A 19,952-nucleotide genomic window follows, 5' to 3' on the forward strand; every position below is an offset into this window, starting at 1 on the left:
TCATTGGGGAATTTCTCCCAGCATGCAAACTACTGTACTTATTATTATTAATAATAATATTATTTCAGATTCATATGTGGTTGACCAAATGTTTCAGGCTCTAATTGGCTCTTCATTTATTGTATTTATAATCCTACCTTTTCCTTCAGGGAGCTCAAGATGGAATACATGGTTCTTCTGCTCCTCATTTAATCGCCACAACAACCATGAGAGTTAGGTTAGACTGAGAGGCATTGACTGGCCCATGGACATGAAACTCACTTTCCCTCTGTCTATATCTGACCAAACTTCCAATGTGTGGCAACTGAGCTGTAGATTGCTCTAAATGAGAGTACCTCATGACTCACCTGTATGATAAGGGAACATAGAAAGCTACCTTCTACCAAGTTAGACCATGGTCCATCTAGCTCAGTATTGTCTACACTGATTGGCAACAGTTCTTCAGGGTTTCAGACAAGGAGTCTCTCCCAACCCTACCTTAGGATGTCAGGAATAGAACCTAGGACCTTCTGCATGCAAAGCTGATGCTCTGCCACTGATTTATGGCCCTTCTCTATGGATTCCTGGCAACTGGAGACACACTCTAGATTCTGGGTTTGGGCACCATACCCCAGCTGAAGCCCTCCAGCACCAAAGCTGGCTGGAAATTGTCCTGCAGTGACAGTAGCAACAAGGGTATAAAAGGAAGGAAGGAAACCAGGAGAATCAAGGCTGGCATTTGAGGTCAGAAACAGAAGCCTGTTTCATTCATTTTTTGTACTCATTTTTGCTTCTGTGAGGGACCAGGTGGGGAGGGAGCTTGCTAGTCAACAAGGCAGCTTGACATCCTGACCACAATTCTCGTAGAGGAACAGTGGGGCTGGGCACCTCTGAGAGACAAATTAAAAAGGGTTGCTGAAGCATGTAATCAAAAGCAAAATTAAAAACTACCTATGTGGAAGCTACCTTTGCCTCTCTATCTGTAACTGGGGAACAAGGCTACTCAGGAGGCATTTAGGTTGGCTGACCATTACAGCCATTTCCTTGAAAGGGAAGATTTTCCAAGTGGGGAACCTTGAAGGACTGGATGCAACCCACACGCCTTACAACTATCTTTGACCAAAAGACTCTGTAATCTTTACCCCAAACTCAGTTGCTGACCCCCTTGCTTTTGCCAGGGCCATACCAGCCAATTTTCCATTGGGTTAATAACATCCCCAGGGACTACATTCCTCTCTCCTTCCAGGAAAACTTAGTGGGGGCATACAAGGCAGAAAAACAAACAGCAATTCAGATTCAGTTTCTCCCTTGCTTATGGAAGATATGCTCTCTCTCTCTCTCTCTCTCTCTCTCCCTCCCTCCCTTCTCCTCATCTGTGTTAGATACAGATAAGGGGATTTTAGAACAGCATTGTTGTCTTAAATGAAGATTTGTTGAGCAGCAAGGATTGTATACTCTTTTTGTGGTGTACAACTCTTATGCGCATTGCTTTGTCAGAAGAAGCAAGCTTTGTCAGAAAGGCAATAGAGAGATAGTAGTTGAATAATAGTAGTGACAACTGTCAGTATTCATTATTCATTTATTCTCCGCAACAGTCTGTTCCCAGCCCACAAATGTTCTACCGAGTATCACTTCCTTTCAAATTACATTTCACTGCAAAATACAACAATGTGGGAGTGAGAGTTATTGTTGCAGTTTTCAGAAGATTTTATTTTTTATTTTAAAAAAAATAATGATAGGGGGAATCACACACAGTCCTTTTTTTACCCTTGCCCAAATGGATGAATAGAAAGGAATGTGAAGGTGGGAAAGAAGCAAATGGCAGGAATGTGAAGGTGGGAAAGAAGCAATGGCAAGCTGCCAGTACTTGTTACACTTTCCCTTTACCTTATACTCCAGGGGCCCATCCATTAGATCAGGAGTGCGGAACCTCCAGGCCCTTGGGAATCTTCTCCAGGCACACTTCTCACCAGCCCTCTCCACATCCTCATCGTCTGCTTTTGCCTGGCTAGCATGGAAAATAGCAGAAAAATTTACAGTGTCCCACAGAAATCACAGACTATGTGTGCAGACCCATCATTCTGAGCCAGGGATTTTTCAGTGGTGGCTCCAAAAGTGTGGGATATTATTCCATATGATATTAGGCAGTCCCCATTCCTGGATATTTTCAAGCAGACCTTTAAAACCTTGCCTTAAAGGAAAGTAATTGTGGTTGTGGCTCTGATTGTTTGGCCTGGTCTTGATGATTTTCTTAATCCATATTTTTGATGTTGAATTGAACTGATAGTTTAATAAAATGGTATTGTTTTATTGAGATGTTTCCAAAGGTTCTCTATTGTATTTATTACGGAATATTATGTGAACACATAAATCACAGAATGTTTGAGCAACTTGATTGGAACCTTAACATATTTTTTTACATTTTACAAAAATGGGTAAACACCCATTTAATAATAATAATAATAATAATAATAATAATAATGGGGCAGGATGCAAGTTTATGGATCACTGAAGGAAAATTATCAATATAATAAATTACACAATGGGATGGTACACTATATATTTTGTCTGTCTTACAGGCACAACTATGAGATAGTGTAATGTTATTTCCACTTTAGAGATGCAGACCTGAGGCTGAGACACGGTGGTTAGTTCAGGATCCAAGCCTGGTCCACTTCCATTGTTCTGCATTTGTACATGCGGAGACCTTTACAATACACAAATATAAGGGAGATTTAATGGATGCCTGCGGTTTTCTTCACACTGAATTGCTTCAAGTTCTATGCACTAATTGTGCATCTTCTGACTTTATTTAATGTGTTTTCCATTTGTCCTAAACTTTTCTGTGAATCATCTTCCAGCATACTTCTAGATGAAGAAGGACACATCAAGATTACAGGTGTGTAGCATCCCCCACACCCCATGTAGCAGCTCCATCTTTTTGCGTTATACCTGTCATTTCCTCCTGGTGATGAATAGACACTGAGATACATGCTTGGACTTTCACTGGCTTCCTAATCTCTTTTGGCACGATTTAAGGTTTAGCTTTAAAGCCTAATTAGATCCCATCTCCTTTGTAATCCATTGCAATGAAAACTAATAGATGCCACTCTAATGGCCTTGTTTTCTGATGTTTTAATCTAGGTTTTAAGTTTAGCCCGTTGTTGTTTTACTTCTTCTTGGTAAGCTGCTTTGAGAAACTGAAATTAAATAAACAATCTCTCAGATGCAGCAAAGCTGCCCCCTAAATACCGTATTTTTCGCCTCATAGGGCGCACCTAGTTTTTTTTGGGGGGGAATAAAGAAAAAAAATTATTCCCCCCCCCTCAGGCTGGAGCGGGGGAAGCCCGAGCTTCCCCCGACCCCAGCCCCCAGAACAGGCTGCTATCCGCAAGCCTAGGGAGCCTGGCAGGAACTCCCACGGGCTCCCAAGGCTAGCGGATAGCTTCCTGAAGCCTGGAGAGCGAGAGGGGTCGGTGCGCACCGACCCCTCTCGCTCTCCAGGCTTCAGCGAAAGCCTGCATTCGCCCTATAGGACGCACACACATTTCCCCTTCATTTTTGGAGGGGGAAAAGTGCGTCCTATAGGGCGAAAAATACGGTAATAGCAATTTTACATCAGGTTCAGAAAACAGATAGTATTTGGGGGGTCTTCTCAGTTGTGGAACTCCTTCCCATTGCAGATTTACTAAAATTCACTCCTTCCCACTGCAGACCACTTACATTGCAAGGCTATTCCAAGCCCACTTTAACTTGATGGCAGCATCTGCTAATGCTGAACCTCCAGGGCCACCAACTGAGCGCAACACTCAAAACTTAGAAGAAGGGTATAAAGTTTATATTTCAGCTTCTAAGATTTACATGTGGCTCCTGGTTTTAAATTCTCTTCCCTTTGTCCATTGCTTGGTTCTTCTAGAAAAGAGACTAATAATTTTTACTATAAAAAATTAGAGCTGGATCGGGTTCTGTGTCTTGACTGGTGTATTTAAAGTGACTGCAAGTGTCTTTATATCACATACTCAATTTCTTTCTTTTTTTAATCTACCTTTATTTAGATTTTGGCCTGAGCAAGGAAGCCATCGATCATGACAAGAGAGCATATTCATTCTGTGGGACAATAGAGTACATGGCCCCAGAGGTGGTCAACCGGCGAGGCCACACTCAAAGCGCCGACTGGTGGTCCTTCGGTGTCCTAATGGTAATGAGACAATCCTTATTTTGGGATTGACTGCTTTAGCCTGGTGGACCCTTTGGCAGTGGCTGTGCTATTTCCTATCAAACCATTATTAGCTACTTCTAAGAAGCACATTTATGAGTTTGAGTTTCTTCACCATCCCCATGATATCAGCACTGGGAAACGAAATCATCTCTGGCACTTATCATTGCTATGAAGCAGTTTTATTCTGAGCGTTTAGTATTTTAGCTTCTTTTGCCGAGAGTCTGCCGTTTTCCCCATTGCATCCACCTCAACTGAGGCTGTCCACACTTCTTTGTACTTCTTTATATATTATCCAATCCCAAGGGAAGGAAAGTAGTTGAGTTTTTGCTGCAGCTTCTATTCATTAGAGAAGCACAGCCTCATAATCCATAACATGCTGTTGCTAGGAAACTGGAGAACCTTAGTATACTGCCAGATGAATTAGTGCAAAAAGAGAGGTCAAGAAAGAGAGAAATTAAGTAACCCTTACTTGGTCTCCTCAGGATTATGAAGTGGCTGTTCACTTACTCTGAAATTAGAACTTCATATTGAAGGAACTGGAGGCAAAAGATTCCTCATTGCAGGGGGTTGGACCAGATGACCCTTGTGCTCCCCTCCAACTGTACAATTCTATGCTTCTTTATCTGTGTGGGGAGTAAAATGGGGCTTCTCAGTCTCCTACAAGATATATAGACACCAACAGGGTCTGCCCAAGGCATTTTGTTACCTGAGGAAAAGGACAAGGTGGTGTCTCCCACCACCATTCCACAAAAGAAGCTAACCAGACTGGCAACTGAACTTCAGCAGTGGCAATGTTGATGGGAAGCAGGCTAGCTTGGAGGGCACAGGGCTGGCTGTGTGCCACACAGAACTTTGTCCTCCTCTTACAGAGGGGAACGCCCAAAAAGAATGGCAGGGCATGGTGGCAGCAAACCACAGGCACTCACACTCTACCATCTTCTGCTTGAGGCAGCTGCCTAACTCTGCCTAATGGTAGGGCTGGCCCTGGACACCAAGGAGAAGTTAAGAGTCAGAGCTGATGAAGAGCGATTTGGTGTCAGCTGAAACCCCCAGAATATGCTCACATCTATATTTGAATTCTGTTCTGTCTGTGGTGATTACAGGAGACAGCCTCTATATATGCGGTCAGCAGAATGAAGGTCTGTTTTAGGACACATATCATTTCACAGGTTTATTTAACCCAGAATAACAACATTTCCCCAAATCCAGTATTCACCATCAAACACCAGTCACAGGGCCAATTCACACAGTTATTTTTCCCTGCTTCCTTTTCTCAAGAAGATAAACGTGTCATAATGAGGCAACAAAGCAAAGTTTTTGTGACAATGAGAGTCCAGCTGATGCTCTCTGTACAGCCTTAAGTTTCTTCCCTCTTATCTGTAAGTCACAAAATAACTTTCTGAAAGGACAGTGTGCACTAACCTCTCACCTGCAGGTTGCTGCTGTGTGTCTTGTGTGCACAGGTCTTCCTATTGTATTTTGTTTCCTAGCAGGAACTTCATTCACCTTCCTTCCTTCTGTGTGAATCCCAGTGGATCTTTTAATCATTCCTGCGCCCTCAGCCTCAAAGAACAGAGTAAAGTGACCTTAAAAAGTATCAGTCAATATTTTTGTGCCAAAGTGACCTTTGAAAGTGCCAGACAGTACCTTGCAGCAAGCTGAGTAAACTACAGCCATCAATTTTAAATTATCTGGACACAGGAGGAAAGTACTAAAAAGAAAACAAAATTTGTTATATGATTATTTTTTAATAGACTGTACTCCCCACTGAAAGAGGGTATTGTGTGCAATATTTGCTACTTTTTAGTGATGTTAAATAGAAATAACGTATATACCAACTCTGCCCCCACCCTCAATATCTAACTTTCCTTAATGTTCATACATATATGGTACAGTTAAGGTACAGATTCTTCTCCTGTAGTCTCCTCTCAAAATTGTAATGGCTAGTCTGTTACAATTTGTGCTGCAACAAAATGTTGCAGTGTAGAATTCTTCTGGTCAGGGTTGCAGCTAGCTAGCCAGCCATACTCTTTTCCAGCACACTCCATTCCATTCTCCTTACTTTACCCACTTGCCTGCTGTGTTTTCTATCCCTCCCCTGCAACTGTCAGCATTCTATGGTCAGTTGGCATTCTCAATTCTCATTGGAGTGGGGGTTCATTTGAAGGGGGATCTCCCTTTTTCTTTTTTCCGAAAGAATATTTCTACTCCTGCAAACCTTTCCTCTTGTGCACTGCATATTTGTGATCCACAGCATTAAGCTCAAATGGATGTCATAGTCCTATTTTTTTCCTTTCAAGATGTCTTCTATGCGCATATGATGCAGGGGGAGCTTTTAGTTTTATTTGCATCAGTAGCTTTTGCTAGAACAGCTAGAACAGTTTTTCTTTACACTAACAGCAACAAATTATTATACAGTATAGACCGTTGGATCTTGTGTGCTTGATGGAAACTCCAGCTTCAGCATTGTGTAGACATGTCCTGACATTTTATTTTAAAATGGTTATAATTTTCAAACATTCATTAAAAAGATGGTTTTCTGTCTATCAGCCTACACTGTCAAGTGACTATCACACTTTGCTGGTAAAAGTTTCCACATTGTGGTGAAAGATGGAGCTGCTCCTCTTTTTAAGAAGGATATTTCATTTCCTAGAATAGCTTTTGCTAAATATTGTGTAGGTCAAACACCAGCTTGTCACCTTTCTTTCTTCTCTTTGGATTCTCATCTGTTCAGAATAGTACTAAGCACTTTTGTTTCCTCTTCTGTAATCCATGGACTTTTTTTTCAAAACATGGATGTTGCTCGCTTGAAAAACTTCAAAGCCTGTATCTCTTTAAATGCAGGTTCCATATCTTGTTCTTCCTTGTGACATCCAAGCTCTGGTAAACTGGTTAGTTTAAATCAGGGCTGTGAAAATTGTGAGCCTCCACATGTTGTTGAACTCCTATTATTCCTGACCACTGACCATGCTGGCTGGGGTTGATGAAAATTGGCGTCCAGCAACATCTGGAGGTTCCTCAATCCTTGCAGAAGCTTTCAGTCGCCTCCTCAAACTCATTTTTGTAGCAGGGAAGCATTATGTTTGAACTGGGCCATTGTCTTTTAGTATCACCAGATGCCACATTGGACTCAGGCTATTTGCTGTACTCAGTAAGTGACATTTTGAGCTAATTTTCAATAAGGGGAAAAAAATAGAATTCCTGTGGAACTTGTGTGATGCTCCTTGAATTTTGAATTTGGTACGGCTTTTTAAAAAACCATTTAATCTGTCAAAGCAAATGTAGAACAACTATTCTTTGGGGCTTATAATTCCACTTGTATTGCTTTCAGTTACCAAAATGTAAGTGAAAGATGTACTCTGAGCTATTTAAACTAGATTTAGTATCCAATTATAATTTGTCTTAATCAAAGTGGAACAGATGTTAGCATGATGCCGATCGTGCTTGGAGTGGCATCTCGTAAACTAGGGAACTAAATGAATTTGGGGGGAGGGTGGAAGGAAGGCAAACAAAAGAGGCAAAATGATTTAGGGGTTAAGGGCTCTGACCTTTGGACTTCCCTTGGGGGCTCTTTGAGGTAGGGTCTATGCAATGATCACCAGCGCTTCTGCCGAGAACACTACACCACTAATTGCAATGCTTATGCACTTAGGTCTTTATTTAGCTTTCTGCTCTCCTCCTTTTACAGTTTGAAATGTTGACAGGGTCGTTGCCATTCCAGGGGAAAGACAGAAAGGAGACAATGGCTCTCATTCTCAAGTGAGTAGTAAGCTCCAACTTGTTTGTTGACGTAAAATGTATATCCTTGTGCTTGGAATAGACAAAGTTTGCTTGGCTGTAGAGGCGGGGGAGAAATTTGATTCAACTTTCATTTAAAGGCAAACCTCCCAATTCTGAAATAATCTGTGAACAGCCAGACCATTGGCACATCTGGTTCAGTACTGCCTATATGGAATGGCAGCAGTTCTCCAGGATTTCGGATCGGTCCCTCCCAGCCCTATCTGGAGATGCTGGGGATTGAACCTGGGACCTTCTGCATGCAAAGCAGATGTCCCACCACTGTGCTATGGTACAGCCCTTCCTATACGTGAGCTAGTAGTAGGGTAAATAAAACAAATAGCTGGAAGCTCTAGATCAGTAATCTGCAGCTATGTCAGACCCCCAACCTGCAACATGGCATCCAAATTAAATTATTTATTTATTGCGTATGCCCATTTTTCTTCTATTCCCACTACGGTGACTAGATGCAAAGGAGGGCAGAGTTCCTGCCATTTTATATTTAAAGGGGGGAATTACAGTGGTGCCTCGCAAGACGAAAAGAATTCGTTCCGCGAGTCTCTTCATCTTGCGGTTTTTTCGTCTTGCGAAGCACCCCTATTAGCGGCTTAGCGGATTAGCGCTATTAGCGGCTTAGCGGCTATTAGCGGCTTAGCGGCTAAGCGGCTATTAGCAGCTTAGTGGCTTAGAAAAAGGGGGAAAGCGAAAAAACTCGCAAGACTCGCAAGACGTTTTCGTCTTGCGAAGCAAGCCCATAGGGAAATTTGTCTTGCGAAGCGCCTCGAAAAACGGAAAACCCTTTCGTCTAGCGGGTTTTTCGTCTTGCGAGGCATTCGTCTTGCGGGGCACCACTGTACACACTTCCCATAGCCATTGTGAAGAAGAATAAGCATGGTAAAGACTATGAGGAAAGAATTAAAGAAATGTTTAATAGAGTCAGTATTATGGAACATTCTTTATCCAATATGCCTCGAGATTACTTTGGGAACTCTATATATTTTTCCATACATATTTCCTCTGCACATCTGTATTTATTTCCACTGCTAAATATGCGTGTGATCTTTTTAGACATTTCTGAAAAGTCCTCCTACATTTTAAATGTTTCTGTTCTTTCAGAGCCAAGCTAGGAATGCCACAGTTTTTGAGCACAGAAGCTCAGAGTTTGCTTCGAGCTCTTTTCAAGAGGAATCCATCCAACAGATTGGGTATGGGGATTCATTTCATTTCTGGTCTGTGATAAATTCAGCAATAGATTACAATCAAATGTTAATCTGTAGTTTGTTTTCCTTGTCACTTAATTTTGATTTGTTCTCATGTAAATGGCATAGTTGAACAATGTGCTGGGAAGAGATGCAAGGTAATGGAGCTTTAATTAAATATGTGTTTTGGGCTTTTAATATGGATTGAACAGATTGTTGAAGAATTGGTTTAATAATGGCAATTAGTCATGATAGTTAAATGTTGTCCGAAATAGATGCTAGTTTCGAAACAGATGCTAGTTATTTATTTCCTTATAGGAGCATTTCTAAACAGCCAGCTCATACAGAGACAATACAACAGTGATGTACAATATAAGCATTAAAACATCAAAGAATAATAAAATTATAAAATACTGAACAAATGACCAATACTGAATCAAATTAATTCCACACCCACCCACTCTTCAGCCGATGTCACTTGTGATGCCATCTAATGAGTCACAGAGCAGAGGTAAATCCTGAGTTCGCTGTGCATGCCTGTTCCCAGTCCAGAAGGGCAGCATGTAGTCAAAGCAGCAGGATTTTCCAAGACGTTTGCATCAAAAGCCCTGATAAAACCTAGGAAAAAATGTTTTAGCAGTGCCTTGCAAGGTCCCAACTTCAGGACTTCAAAGCACCTCGAACCTTTGTGACATTCCATGATTGACAGGTGAGTGGCCCCACCCACATCTAAAATTTGGCCCGCCAGGCTGATTCTGATAAGAATCTGGTGCATGGAAACAATTAAGTTCCCTACCCAGCTCTCATAGGGAAGCGGGTGGCACTGTGGGTTAAACCATTTGCCGATCAGAAGGTTGGCGGTTCTAATCCTAGCGACTGGGTCCCTGCTCCTGCCAACCTAGCAGTTTGAAAGCATGTCAAAGTGCAAATAGATAAATAGGTACCACTGCGGCGGGAAGGTAAGCGGCATTTCCGTGTGCTGCTCTGGTTCGCCAGAAGCGGCTTAGTCATGCTGGCCACATCACCCGGAAGCTGTACGCTGGCTCCCTCAGCCAATAAAGCGAGATGAGTGCCGCAACCCCAGAGTTGGTCATGACTGGACCTAATGGTCAGGGATCCCTTTACCTTTACCTTTACCTTTACCTTACCCAGCTCTCACCATTTTCCAATGCCCCCTTTTTATGTGCTAGTCTCTTGCAGTAAAAATCACCAGAGAGTCTTGTGGCATTTTAAAGATTAACCAAATTCTTTATGGCATAAGCTTATGCCATAATCAATTTGTTAATCTTGAAGGGGCCACAACACACACGGACACACACACACTCTGCTTGCAAGAAACTTAAGTAGAAAAAAAGGGGGGAAATACTATAGGGAAAAGAAAAAGTGATCCTTTGTCTCTTGTAAGATTGGTCTCAGGATTTTTTTTTTTAATTACCTAATTACCCAGTTGATTAAAGAGTTCACTGACAGCAGCATCCCAGGGGATTATAGCATCTAATTAAATTTCTTTTAGAGAGCCCAACATAGGACAGCAAGTGCAGATAGATGTGAAAACCTGCTACCGTGTCTAAGCTACATTACCAGCTTTCTGACTTGGATTCCAAATAAACATGTAAAGCTAAATTAAGTACATAATTTGATCCAATCAGAGCCGAAAATGAAATCGGAGAGGAAAAGGAAAGATGGTTTTCCTCTGCCTTGCATCTTTAGCTGCTCAACTGCTTGAGGTGGCGTGACGAAGGCTGACTATATAGAGCATTTGATCGCACACCCACCAGTCTCTCCAGTAGAGTTCTAACAGGCAGTTGTTAACAGGATTCTTGGCAGCCTGATGTGATTGCCATCTGGCTGAGCTATAGGTCTTGCATTTCTATTGATATGTAGCTGAGGAGGAAGGAAACTCTCAGATTTGGTTTTTCTTTGCTGGAGGTGCTACAAATACTAATATAATCTTTAAGGTAAAAGGTTTTTTTTCATAATGCACGCATGTCAGCCGCTACAGGCCATGAAAAGAAGCTTAAGTTTCTGGGATGTCACTCTGAAGACTGAAATAAAAAGATATTCCTCTGCAGTTAAGCTGGCCTTGGATGGACTGGTCCCACGGAGCTATCCTTAATGCTGTCCATAATCTTAGCCTATGTCTTCATTCTTTTTAAAGGCACTCACCCAGTGTTTTCCCCTAGGAATGTTTACCAACTTAATCAAACAGTGAGATACACGTAGAAAAATATTCCAATGGAATTTCAGGCTCATGTAGATTCCTTCCCTGCCCCCCATACTAAAAGTATTGTATAGGTAGGTATATTTATATACCTTTTTGTACCCAAAGGCCCCCAAACAGCATATTACATATTACAAAAGAAATATACTACAAAAGTGCAATATAGTGCAATCGTAAGACGCCCCAGTTTGAACCTTGCCTTGACCATGAATTTAGATGGCCTTAGGCAAGGCAAACTCTCTTACCCTTCATCCTTCCCCCTTTCCTATGTAGGATAATAATACTCACCTTATAGGGGTGTTACAAGACTTACAACTAGCTAATGCATGTGAAGTGGTTTCAATACTTGAAAGTGCCAATCGATCTAAAAAAAAGGCATTGTGCATCTGTCATGTATTTCCACATACAAAGCCACCAAGTATCCTCTCAGGTCCTGCATTGCTTCCACATAGTAGATTCAGTTCCCTTCCAGGGGTCCTTTAGATACAGTGCAGAGTGTTCCATAACTGGCTGAGGCTGGACTTGGGTCCCATCAGTGATGCGAGAGGACGTTGTCCCTTGCACCAGCAGTTGGTCTCTGGAGCTGGATCCTGTAAGTCTCTGCCTCAGCCATTGCACTGGAAAATGTTTCATATGATCATTCACACTTGTTACAGGTAGCACTGGGGTCAGATTCTGACAATGAACATTCAGAAGATGGTTAAATAAAGGAAGATTGATGATGTGGTTGAAATGCTTGCTTTGAGTGCGTAGGCGACGTACGCTTCATAAAAGTATTTGCGTTTTTGGCCTGCCAGTGTGATTCTTTCTCTGCCCACTTATTTAACTACAGCTTCTACAGAAAACCATTTGTTCTTTTCAAGTCTGCCTATAGAATTTTAACTAGTAGTCTTTCCAGGAATTACTTTGATTAGATGTTGCTGTTCAGCACTACATAAGTGGTAAAGCACTAACTTAAAGCATAAGAAGTTATTGACAGTGAAGGGGTCAATTAGCAGGAAACAGAAGGTGAGGGCAGAATGATTCTGTTCCTCTTACTACTACTATTATTGTTATTTTTAAACTCTGGTGTACAGTACTAAGCTGAAAATAGATGCTGTATACTATTTGTGTTAGTGAGAGCCCCTTGGGACATGCATTGTTTCACAGTTCCTCTGAGTCCAGCTTAGCACAATTGATGCCTCAAATAGCAACCATGGAACAGCAGCAATAAAATCCATCATTGGGCGGCCCCAACTAAAGAAGAAGAAGAAGAAACCCACTGGAATTTAAGTGCTCACATAAAAGGAGGCAAAGAAGGGACCAAACAAACCTTACTCGAAAGCCTATTTTGTAGTTTTGGAACCACAACCAGAAAGCAGCCTCTCTTGCCCATACCAGCCACAGATTTCTTGCTGGGGTTGGGGAGACAATGAGAAGGTCCTCTTTATTAGAAATGATGTTCATTTTACATCCTCTTTATTATCTCTCTTTCATTGCTTTGGCAGGTGCTGGCCTTGATGGAGTTGAAGAAATTAAGCGGCATCCTTTTTTTGCTACTATAGACTGGAATGTAAGTAATTCACATGATTGTCTTGTCTGACTAGTTAGATGTGCAGCCCAAATCCAGAATTTTTCCTTGCTCAGAACAACCTGACTCCAGCACTGCTTCCCCAGTGTGTTTGCAAGCAGGAATGCAATCCTGCATAGAGCAACTCTTTTAAAAAAACACCTCAACAGCTGGATTGTCTCCTACCTGTGCATTTGCACCACACAGACCTCCCTACCACATCGCCCCTCTCCTACTTCACAGTGAATCAGCTGTCAGGAGATCAAGTGAGTGCCACTGACCCACAACACCATCCACTACTGTCTACTGCCCAATTTTGGCTACACTAAAATTCTGGATACCTGAACTGTTTTCTGTGGGGCAATAATCACTCCTCCACTAAGAGAGGCCAAAACTGTCTAGACAGTACACATATCACTCTAACCTTCTCTTTCTCTAATAGGCTAGATCTGCTTTTGTAGATGTCAGTCATTGCTACAATTCATTCATTGCCTCAAAATACAGAAAGGCTCAAGTCCTCTTCTTTCTCATAAAACATGAGAATAGTACCTGCATGTTTTGCTTTATATCACAGGTAGGGATCTGAAGAGCCGGGGCGGGGGGGGGGGGGCAAACCACAGCAAAATTCAGGTGGGAAAAAACACTTGAGGACAAGCAAGAGCAGTATATATTTCTGCCTCTTGGAGGGCATTGCCATTGTCATAAGAGAAGAAAAAAGGATCCAGTGTCTTCTTGGCTTGTGGCCTTCCTCTTGCTGGCACGGTTGGAGCATCTGTTTCTGTCCTCTTGTCTAGTGTAGAACTACATAATTTTGTTTCCATCCAATCTGTGCTTCTGCAAATTCATTGGGTCCAAGATTTAAAGGCAGACATGTAAGTGATGATAGCAGTGCTTCTGCATTTGACTAGATTACAAAACAAGCAGCACCCTTAGGGCTTGTTGTTGGAAAGTACAGAATGTTGCAGAGTACAGAACATCTTCAGGTATTTGGCCAAGGAACACAGTCTGGGATTCTGCCAATTATAACCCTCCTGCAACACCATTGCAAGGCCCTCGCACAGCACAATCTCTGACTCATCTTCTTTCCTACTTCAGATTCCTCCACCTTCTGCAGCATGTGAAAGAAATTGGTCTATTTTTGGAAATACTCACATCAAATCAAGCAATAAATTGACTTGTGGATGGGTGGAATTTTCAGTCAGGCCAAACCTTTGGTTTTTAAAGGTCCATGATAAATGTGATGGCAAATATTAAAAAAAACAGGAATGGTTAGCTTAGAGGAAGAGACCATTTTTTTTAAAAAAATATATATTTTATTAAGGGTTTTCTTGTTTTACAGTGTAAGTGTAATGCCTCGTATTTTTTTTTTTCCCCGTGTAACATTTTTACAAATCCATTTCATTTGTTGAGGCATTAGGGGGAGAAGAAAAAAGAAAAAAAAAAAAAGAAGAAAGGAGGGTGGAAGGAGGGGAGATGGATGGGGGTGGGGTGGGGTAGCGGTGTTTCTATTATGCTTAATGTATGTAGTTTGGTGTCAGCGTGCTTGTGTTGTTCACTTGTGTTCCTTTGGTGGTGAGAGAGGTTGGGGTTGGCCTAGGATGTGATTGTTTGTGCTCCCCTTTATCACATACACAGCCCAACAGGACAATGACGATAATCCACCAACAGCATACAAATCAATATGGCTAACTTGATCCAAAACACCCACCCACCTCACTCACACACGAAAACAGAGGAAGAGACCAATTGAATTTCTTGTAGTATTCATTGAGTCTTGTCTCTCCTCCCCTTTTCCTCAACTCTTTTTATGTCAACTTGTCATTGTGGAGGACTGGAGAAGACAGTGATTTTTAGAATAAGTAATGATTTGTTTTACTATAATATCGATAGTTTCTGCTATCAATTTCTGCTATTCTTTTTTATTATAATATTGATAGTTTCTGATAGTTATGCCTGCTTCTCATAAACTGGCAAAACCAAAAATATGCTATGTTCCTTACAATTCAGCAGCTTCTAATGCCACTTGTAATGAAAACTTAAAATATTTATTTATTAAATTTATAGACCACCCTTCTTCTGAGCATCACAGGGCAGTTTACAAAACAAAAACACACAACACACAACATAACAACAAACAAAACAATAACCCACCCACACAGTTTAAAAGGCCATAGATTACTTAATTAGCCAAAGGCCTATGAGAAGAGGAATGGTTTTTTTCCTGGTGCCTAAAATATAATTCAATTTGTAATTATTGTTTGTGTAAACTGTACTTTTAATATACCAAAAATATATTCTGTGGTAAACCAAGTTATACATAATGCATTTTATGTTCCTAAAGTAACAAAGCGACTTGTAATATGTAGAGAGTACTTTTTTAAAATAGAAAGTATGGCATTTTTGCCAATTAATTCTGTTCTTTTCTGAAACCTCTAACAGGGGGAAAACACCAATTCCACACCCTCTCCCAACCTGGTTTCAAAATTTCCAAAAAAATTACATTTCTAATCTCAGGTTATGCAACTGCTAGACAGCTACTTTTTAATGAAAAAAGCTACACATCTGGGGGCTGTGGATCATCTGGGAAGGGGACTGCTCCCCCCCCCCCAGACACCAATGAATAAATGTAATTGAAATGTGAGAGACTAATTTCCACATAATGAGCATATAGTTCAGATATAGTTTTTCTGGATTCAACCCAACATAATTATGAATGGGATTTTAATGTTACTATTTCAGCCTGGTTGTCTAAGGCTGTTGATCCTAGCCATAGACTGGCAACGCCACTATTTGCAAGGGACATTTCAGGAGCGGGTGGGGGTTGAGTGTAGCTTTTAAAAGCCCAGTAGCAGCAGATGGTCTGTTTGACTTGATGGTTTTCTGAATATGAACCAGCATGAGTTCTGAACGGAAGCTAGTCCTTGATGTCTTATAATGATGCTTCCAGCTGATGAAAACGCCTTTGTGGCTAGAGAAGAGGAATAGAGCTAATGCAGGTGCTTTGTTCTCATCGCTGTTATTACTGGGAAAGGTCAGCAATGAGCTCAGTTTTGTTCCATGATCACACACTTTTTAGTCTTTCTTATACCTCTTGCCCCATTCAGCACACATGGTATGAATATTGATATATTTCATTTATGGAGAAGAAAAACTTCCTTACATTCGCTGCTGGATATGATCCAAAGTATTCAGACTGCTTTTAATTAAATACTAATAAGAAAAGTAAAGACAGTCTAATTACCTATGCCACATTATTCTTATAATATTTTCTCTTCACATTTGATGGAAGCATTGTTTCGGAATAAAAACACCACACCACAGTTCCCATTACTAATTATAAGTAGGTATTTAAGGATGCCAACTAATTAAATGTTCTGTATTTTAAAAAGCAAATCATTTAATAAAAATAGCTATTAAATATTACAAATATACACCTTGTATTTTGAGAATGTCTCAACAGACATTTATATCCCACCTTTTCTCCAGACTTGGACTCAAGGCACAGATAAAATACAAAAGGGTAAAACATATAAAAGATACAGTAATGAATAAAACAATTTTAAAAACAACATTATCTCTGGACATTGCACTCACCAGCTCAAATCCCATTAAAATCTAGTGCTACAAGTGTTTCTCTCCCACCTTCCAAATCCTTATGCTCCCCAGCTTGGCCTAATAATAAACCTCTGATTGTTAATTACTCTGCTTTAATTGCATCCAGCCAGGGTGAGTCTGCATTGTGGCATCTCCTCTTCAGTAATAAAGCAACAGTTTTGGAAATGTCCAGTTAAAAAAATTAAGATGTGCTGATGCTGCCCCTTGTATTGTGAGGTCACCCTGCCTACAACAACTTCATTACTTGTCGTCATCCATCCTCTGTGTATATGGACCAGCAGAGGCTGAAGACTCACAAACAGAGTGGTAAGATGCCGTTGATGAATTCATCTGACCGTTAAACAAAGCCAGTTGGCCACCATGCTCCCAAGTGCAAAGACTTCAAAGGAGAAGGGTTTTGTTTTTATCCAGTTCTTCTGCCTAAGAAATATATTCATCAAAAACATCAACTGAAGTTAAAAATAGAAATGAGCTATGTGTGCCTATTAACATAGAAATGGAAAAGTGATTCATAGATCTAAAGTGATGCCCTTTTTTGGCATCTCCTGACAGTATCGCTTTGTCAGTGCAACGGTTCAGACTCGATAATGTTCCAGAAGATAATTCATCCCTGTGTCTACTTACTGGATTGTGTGTTCATGTTCCTGTGTAGCAAGTGTATAATAGTTCAGGGAAATCATTCCTTCATCCCTGTGCGGAGCAGCTTTTTCGCGTTGCTGTGCGTCACTAGCTTTCGTTCTGCCTTTCTATTTCTGGAAGGTATCTGGAGATCAGCTCAGTTTCTCATCAAAGTCATTAGCTCTGTGAATACATTCAAATAGTCTGGAAATGGACAATCTTAGAGAAGGGAACATAAGACTCTGCCTGTTCTCTCTCCCCGCCCCCCATTGGAACTTGTGCACCTGAGCCCTTTGGACAAGCATTTGTTCTGGATTGATGGACCATACCTTACAAACATGGAACATACAAATGGCTCATTCAGTGCACTATTTGGACAAAGGTACATATGCATAGCTCTCTGTGAACAGGTTTCCATTAACGAATGGAACACGGTCAGCAGGTGGAATCTTCTGCCATCATCCCCATGCATTCATTTCTACACTGTGTGAACATCTGCACAGTGCTATTCATTGCAGGAAATGACTAAATAATGCTTAATTCAATTAAATGAGTGCCCTTCCAGATGATGACTGCCAGATGCATATAGAACGTGTGTTTACATCTGCCTCTCTCTTTTTTCTACCTATTTTTAAAAAGGAAATTCTGTTACACAAAGCATTCATATCTTCACAAATAATGGCAATGAGGCTTAACATGTGACTCATGGTTGCTTCCTTATTCTTCTTCATGGTACGTTATATGGATCCCAGGAGAACAAGTCCTCTGTTAAGTTTACGTTGAAGTCCTGGGCAGAGTTATTGGAAACACACAGCAGCAGCAAGAAGCAAAGCTCTGCTCGATGAAATGTGTAAAAGAGAGTTTGAGAAAGCAACGTTGCAAATGGCATCAGAATCTAGTCAAAACAAAGAAAACTGTGACAGGAATATTGGCCTGATATGAAACAATATCAATAAGTACAACAAACAAGTGGAGGAAGTTGGAATCAAAGATGAATATAAAAAATTAACTTTCTGAGAAATAAACAGACACCCCACACCCCTCTTCCATCTTAAATATGTGTTCACAAGTCTGCTTTGAAGCATTTTTAAAATCAACTTTTAAACAACTCTTACCTCATTCACCACATTAGGATTTGCAGTGCCTATCTATTTCCTGCACATGGATCACCCATTGACTCTCTCTCTCTGTCTTTTTCTTGCACAATATAAATAAATAAATAAACAGCCACTCACATTGAGTGGGATTACATGTGGCATCAAACAGATGGTTGGTTGGTTGCTTGCTTGCTTGTCACAGTCTTCACAGTGCCAGTCACTTGTTAAGGAGTGAAAGGGCTTACTGCAGACCTCCACGTTGCCTTTTCCCTCCTCTAGTACATAGTCTGCAGTGTTAAAGCTGGCCATCTGCCTGGCACTGTGCAAAGAGACAAACACGTGTCAGCTCTGTGTGCAAGGAGCTGCACTTTGAACCCTTACCTCATTTATCCTCACAGCAATTTTGTGTAAGGTAAATCAGTTATCGCTCCCATTTAAAGCAAGACTCCACCCAGGGCTGACAGTCCCAGAAACCCCTTAGTGGTTGTTTTCATACATTGCATCATGGCACATTACAACACTAATACCTCATTTGACTTGTGTGATACTGCTAAGCATAGAGGAAATAGATGTTTAGGTAATAGAATATTTCAAGGGTGATCTTCCCACCTTTTCCTAGGCTTAGCACTGAACATAATTTCCTAAAAACAAGATGCAATGTGTGTATTACAATACCACCCTATGCATGTATACTTGAAAGTATGGCCCATTGTGTTCAATAGGGCTTATTCCCAGGTAAGTGTGTATAGGACTGTAGCATGAACGTAGCCAGGATTTATTTTTGGGGGGGTAGGCTTTATGTTGGTGAGACAGAACCGAGTTATCTGTGATACAATTGGTCAGTTAAGTATTTTTATTTATTTACTTGCTTTTGTGGGGGGGAGCTGCCCTCCCTGGCTACACCCAGGGACTGTAACCTAAAATATCTTTCCTGTGTTTTTGTTCTTTTATGTATCTTGTTGGCAGTTATTTTAATCCATCATTTGTGGTGGTGGTTGTTTTGCAGAAGTTGTACAGGAAAGAAATCATGCCGCCTTTTAAACCTGCTGTGGGACGGCCAGAGGACACCTTTCATTTCGACCCTGAATTTACTTCACGGACACCAACAGGTAATCAGGAACAGCAGCAAGAGAAATAAAATAAACAAATTCAATGGAAAAGATCATTATGAATGTTTTTTTATTCCATCTATGAATCGCTTTCCGTAAAGTATCTTGAAGCGATGTCACATTAAAAACAACAGCAATAAAGGGATTTTTTTATTCCATATGTCGAAACAAAAACAATTCCAAATGTAAAAAGAATCCCATATACAAACAATTTAAAACAAGTTCATATGCAAAAATCAATTTCGAATCCAGTACATATACAACATGGGATAGGGCCAGTAGTCTTGTAGGATCTTAATGCAAACCATGAAATTTAATGCTGACACAGAATGTCTAGCTATATTTTAAAAGTAGCCTTCCTCCCCCTTCTTAATCCACAGCTAGATACCCCTCTTTTGAAACAATAAAAATAACTTTCTATGAACATTATGACCAGGTGATCCTGGGGGGAAAGGATGCCAATCCAGATAGTTTTTCATACAGTTTTTACTTAGTTCTCTGTAACTTAAATTTTCTGGCTTTTCCAAGAGCCCAAGAATCAGTTATACAGGTACATTGTTCTTCCACAG

At 40.8% G+C, this 19,952-nt stretch overlaps 1 protein-coding gene across 4 annotated transcripts in view; it reads left to right on the forward strand.

Moving 5' to 3' along the window:
• RPS6KA2 (ribosomal protein S6 kinase A2) overlaps window positions 1-19,952 on the forward strand; it is a 185,492-nt gene that overhangs the window by 148,761 nt on the left and 16,779 nt on the right. For all 4 annotated transcript variants that reach the window (XM_079971864.1, XM_079971866.1, XM_079971867.1 and 1 more), the window contains 6 exons: window positions 2,841-2,878; window positions 4,035-4,177; window positions 7,887-7,957; window positions 9,092-9,180; window positions 12,883-12,947; window positions 19,281-19,383. In XM_079971864.1, coding sequence (XP_079827990.1) covers window positions 2,841-2,878; window positions 4,035-4,177; window positions 7,887-7,957; window positions 9,092-9,180; window positions 12,883-12,947; window positions 19,281-19,383 — 509 coding nt within the window. The remainder of the gene's footprint in view (window positions 1-2,840; window positions 2,879-4,034; window positions 4,178-7,886; window positions 7,958-9,091; window positions 9,181-12,882; window positions 12,948-19,280; window positions 19,384-19,952) is intronic.

The sequence above is a fragment of the Podarcis cretensis genome, assembly GCF_951804945.1.
Source record: "Podarcis cretensis genome assembly, chromosome: 3".
NCBI lineage: Eukaryota > Metazoa > Chordata > Lepidosauria > Squamata > Lacertidae > Podarcis > Podarcis cretensis.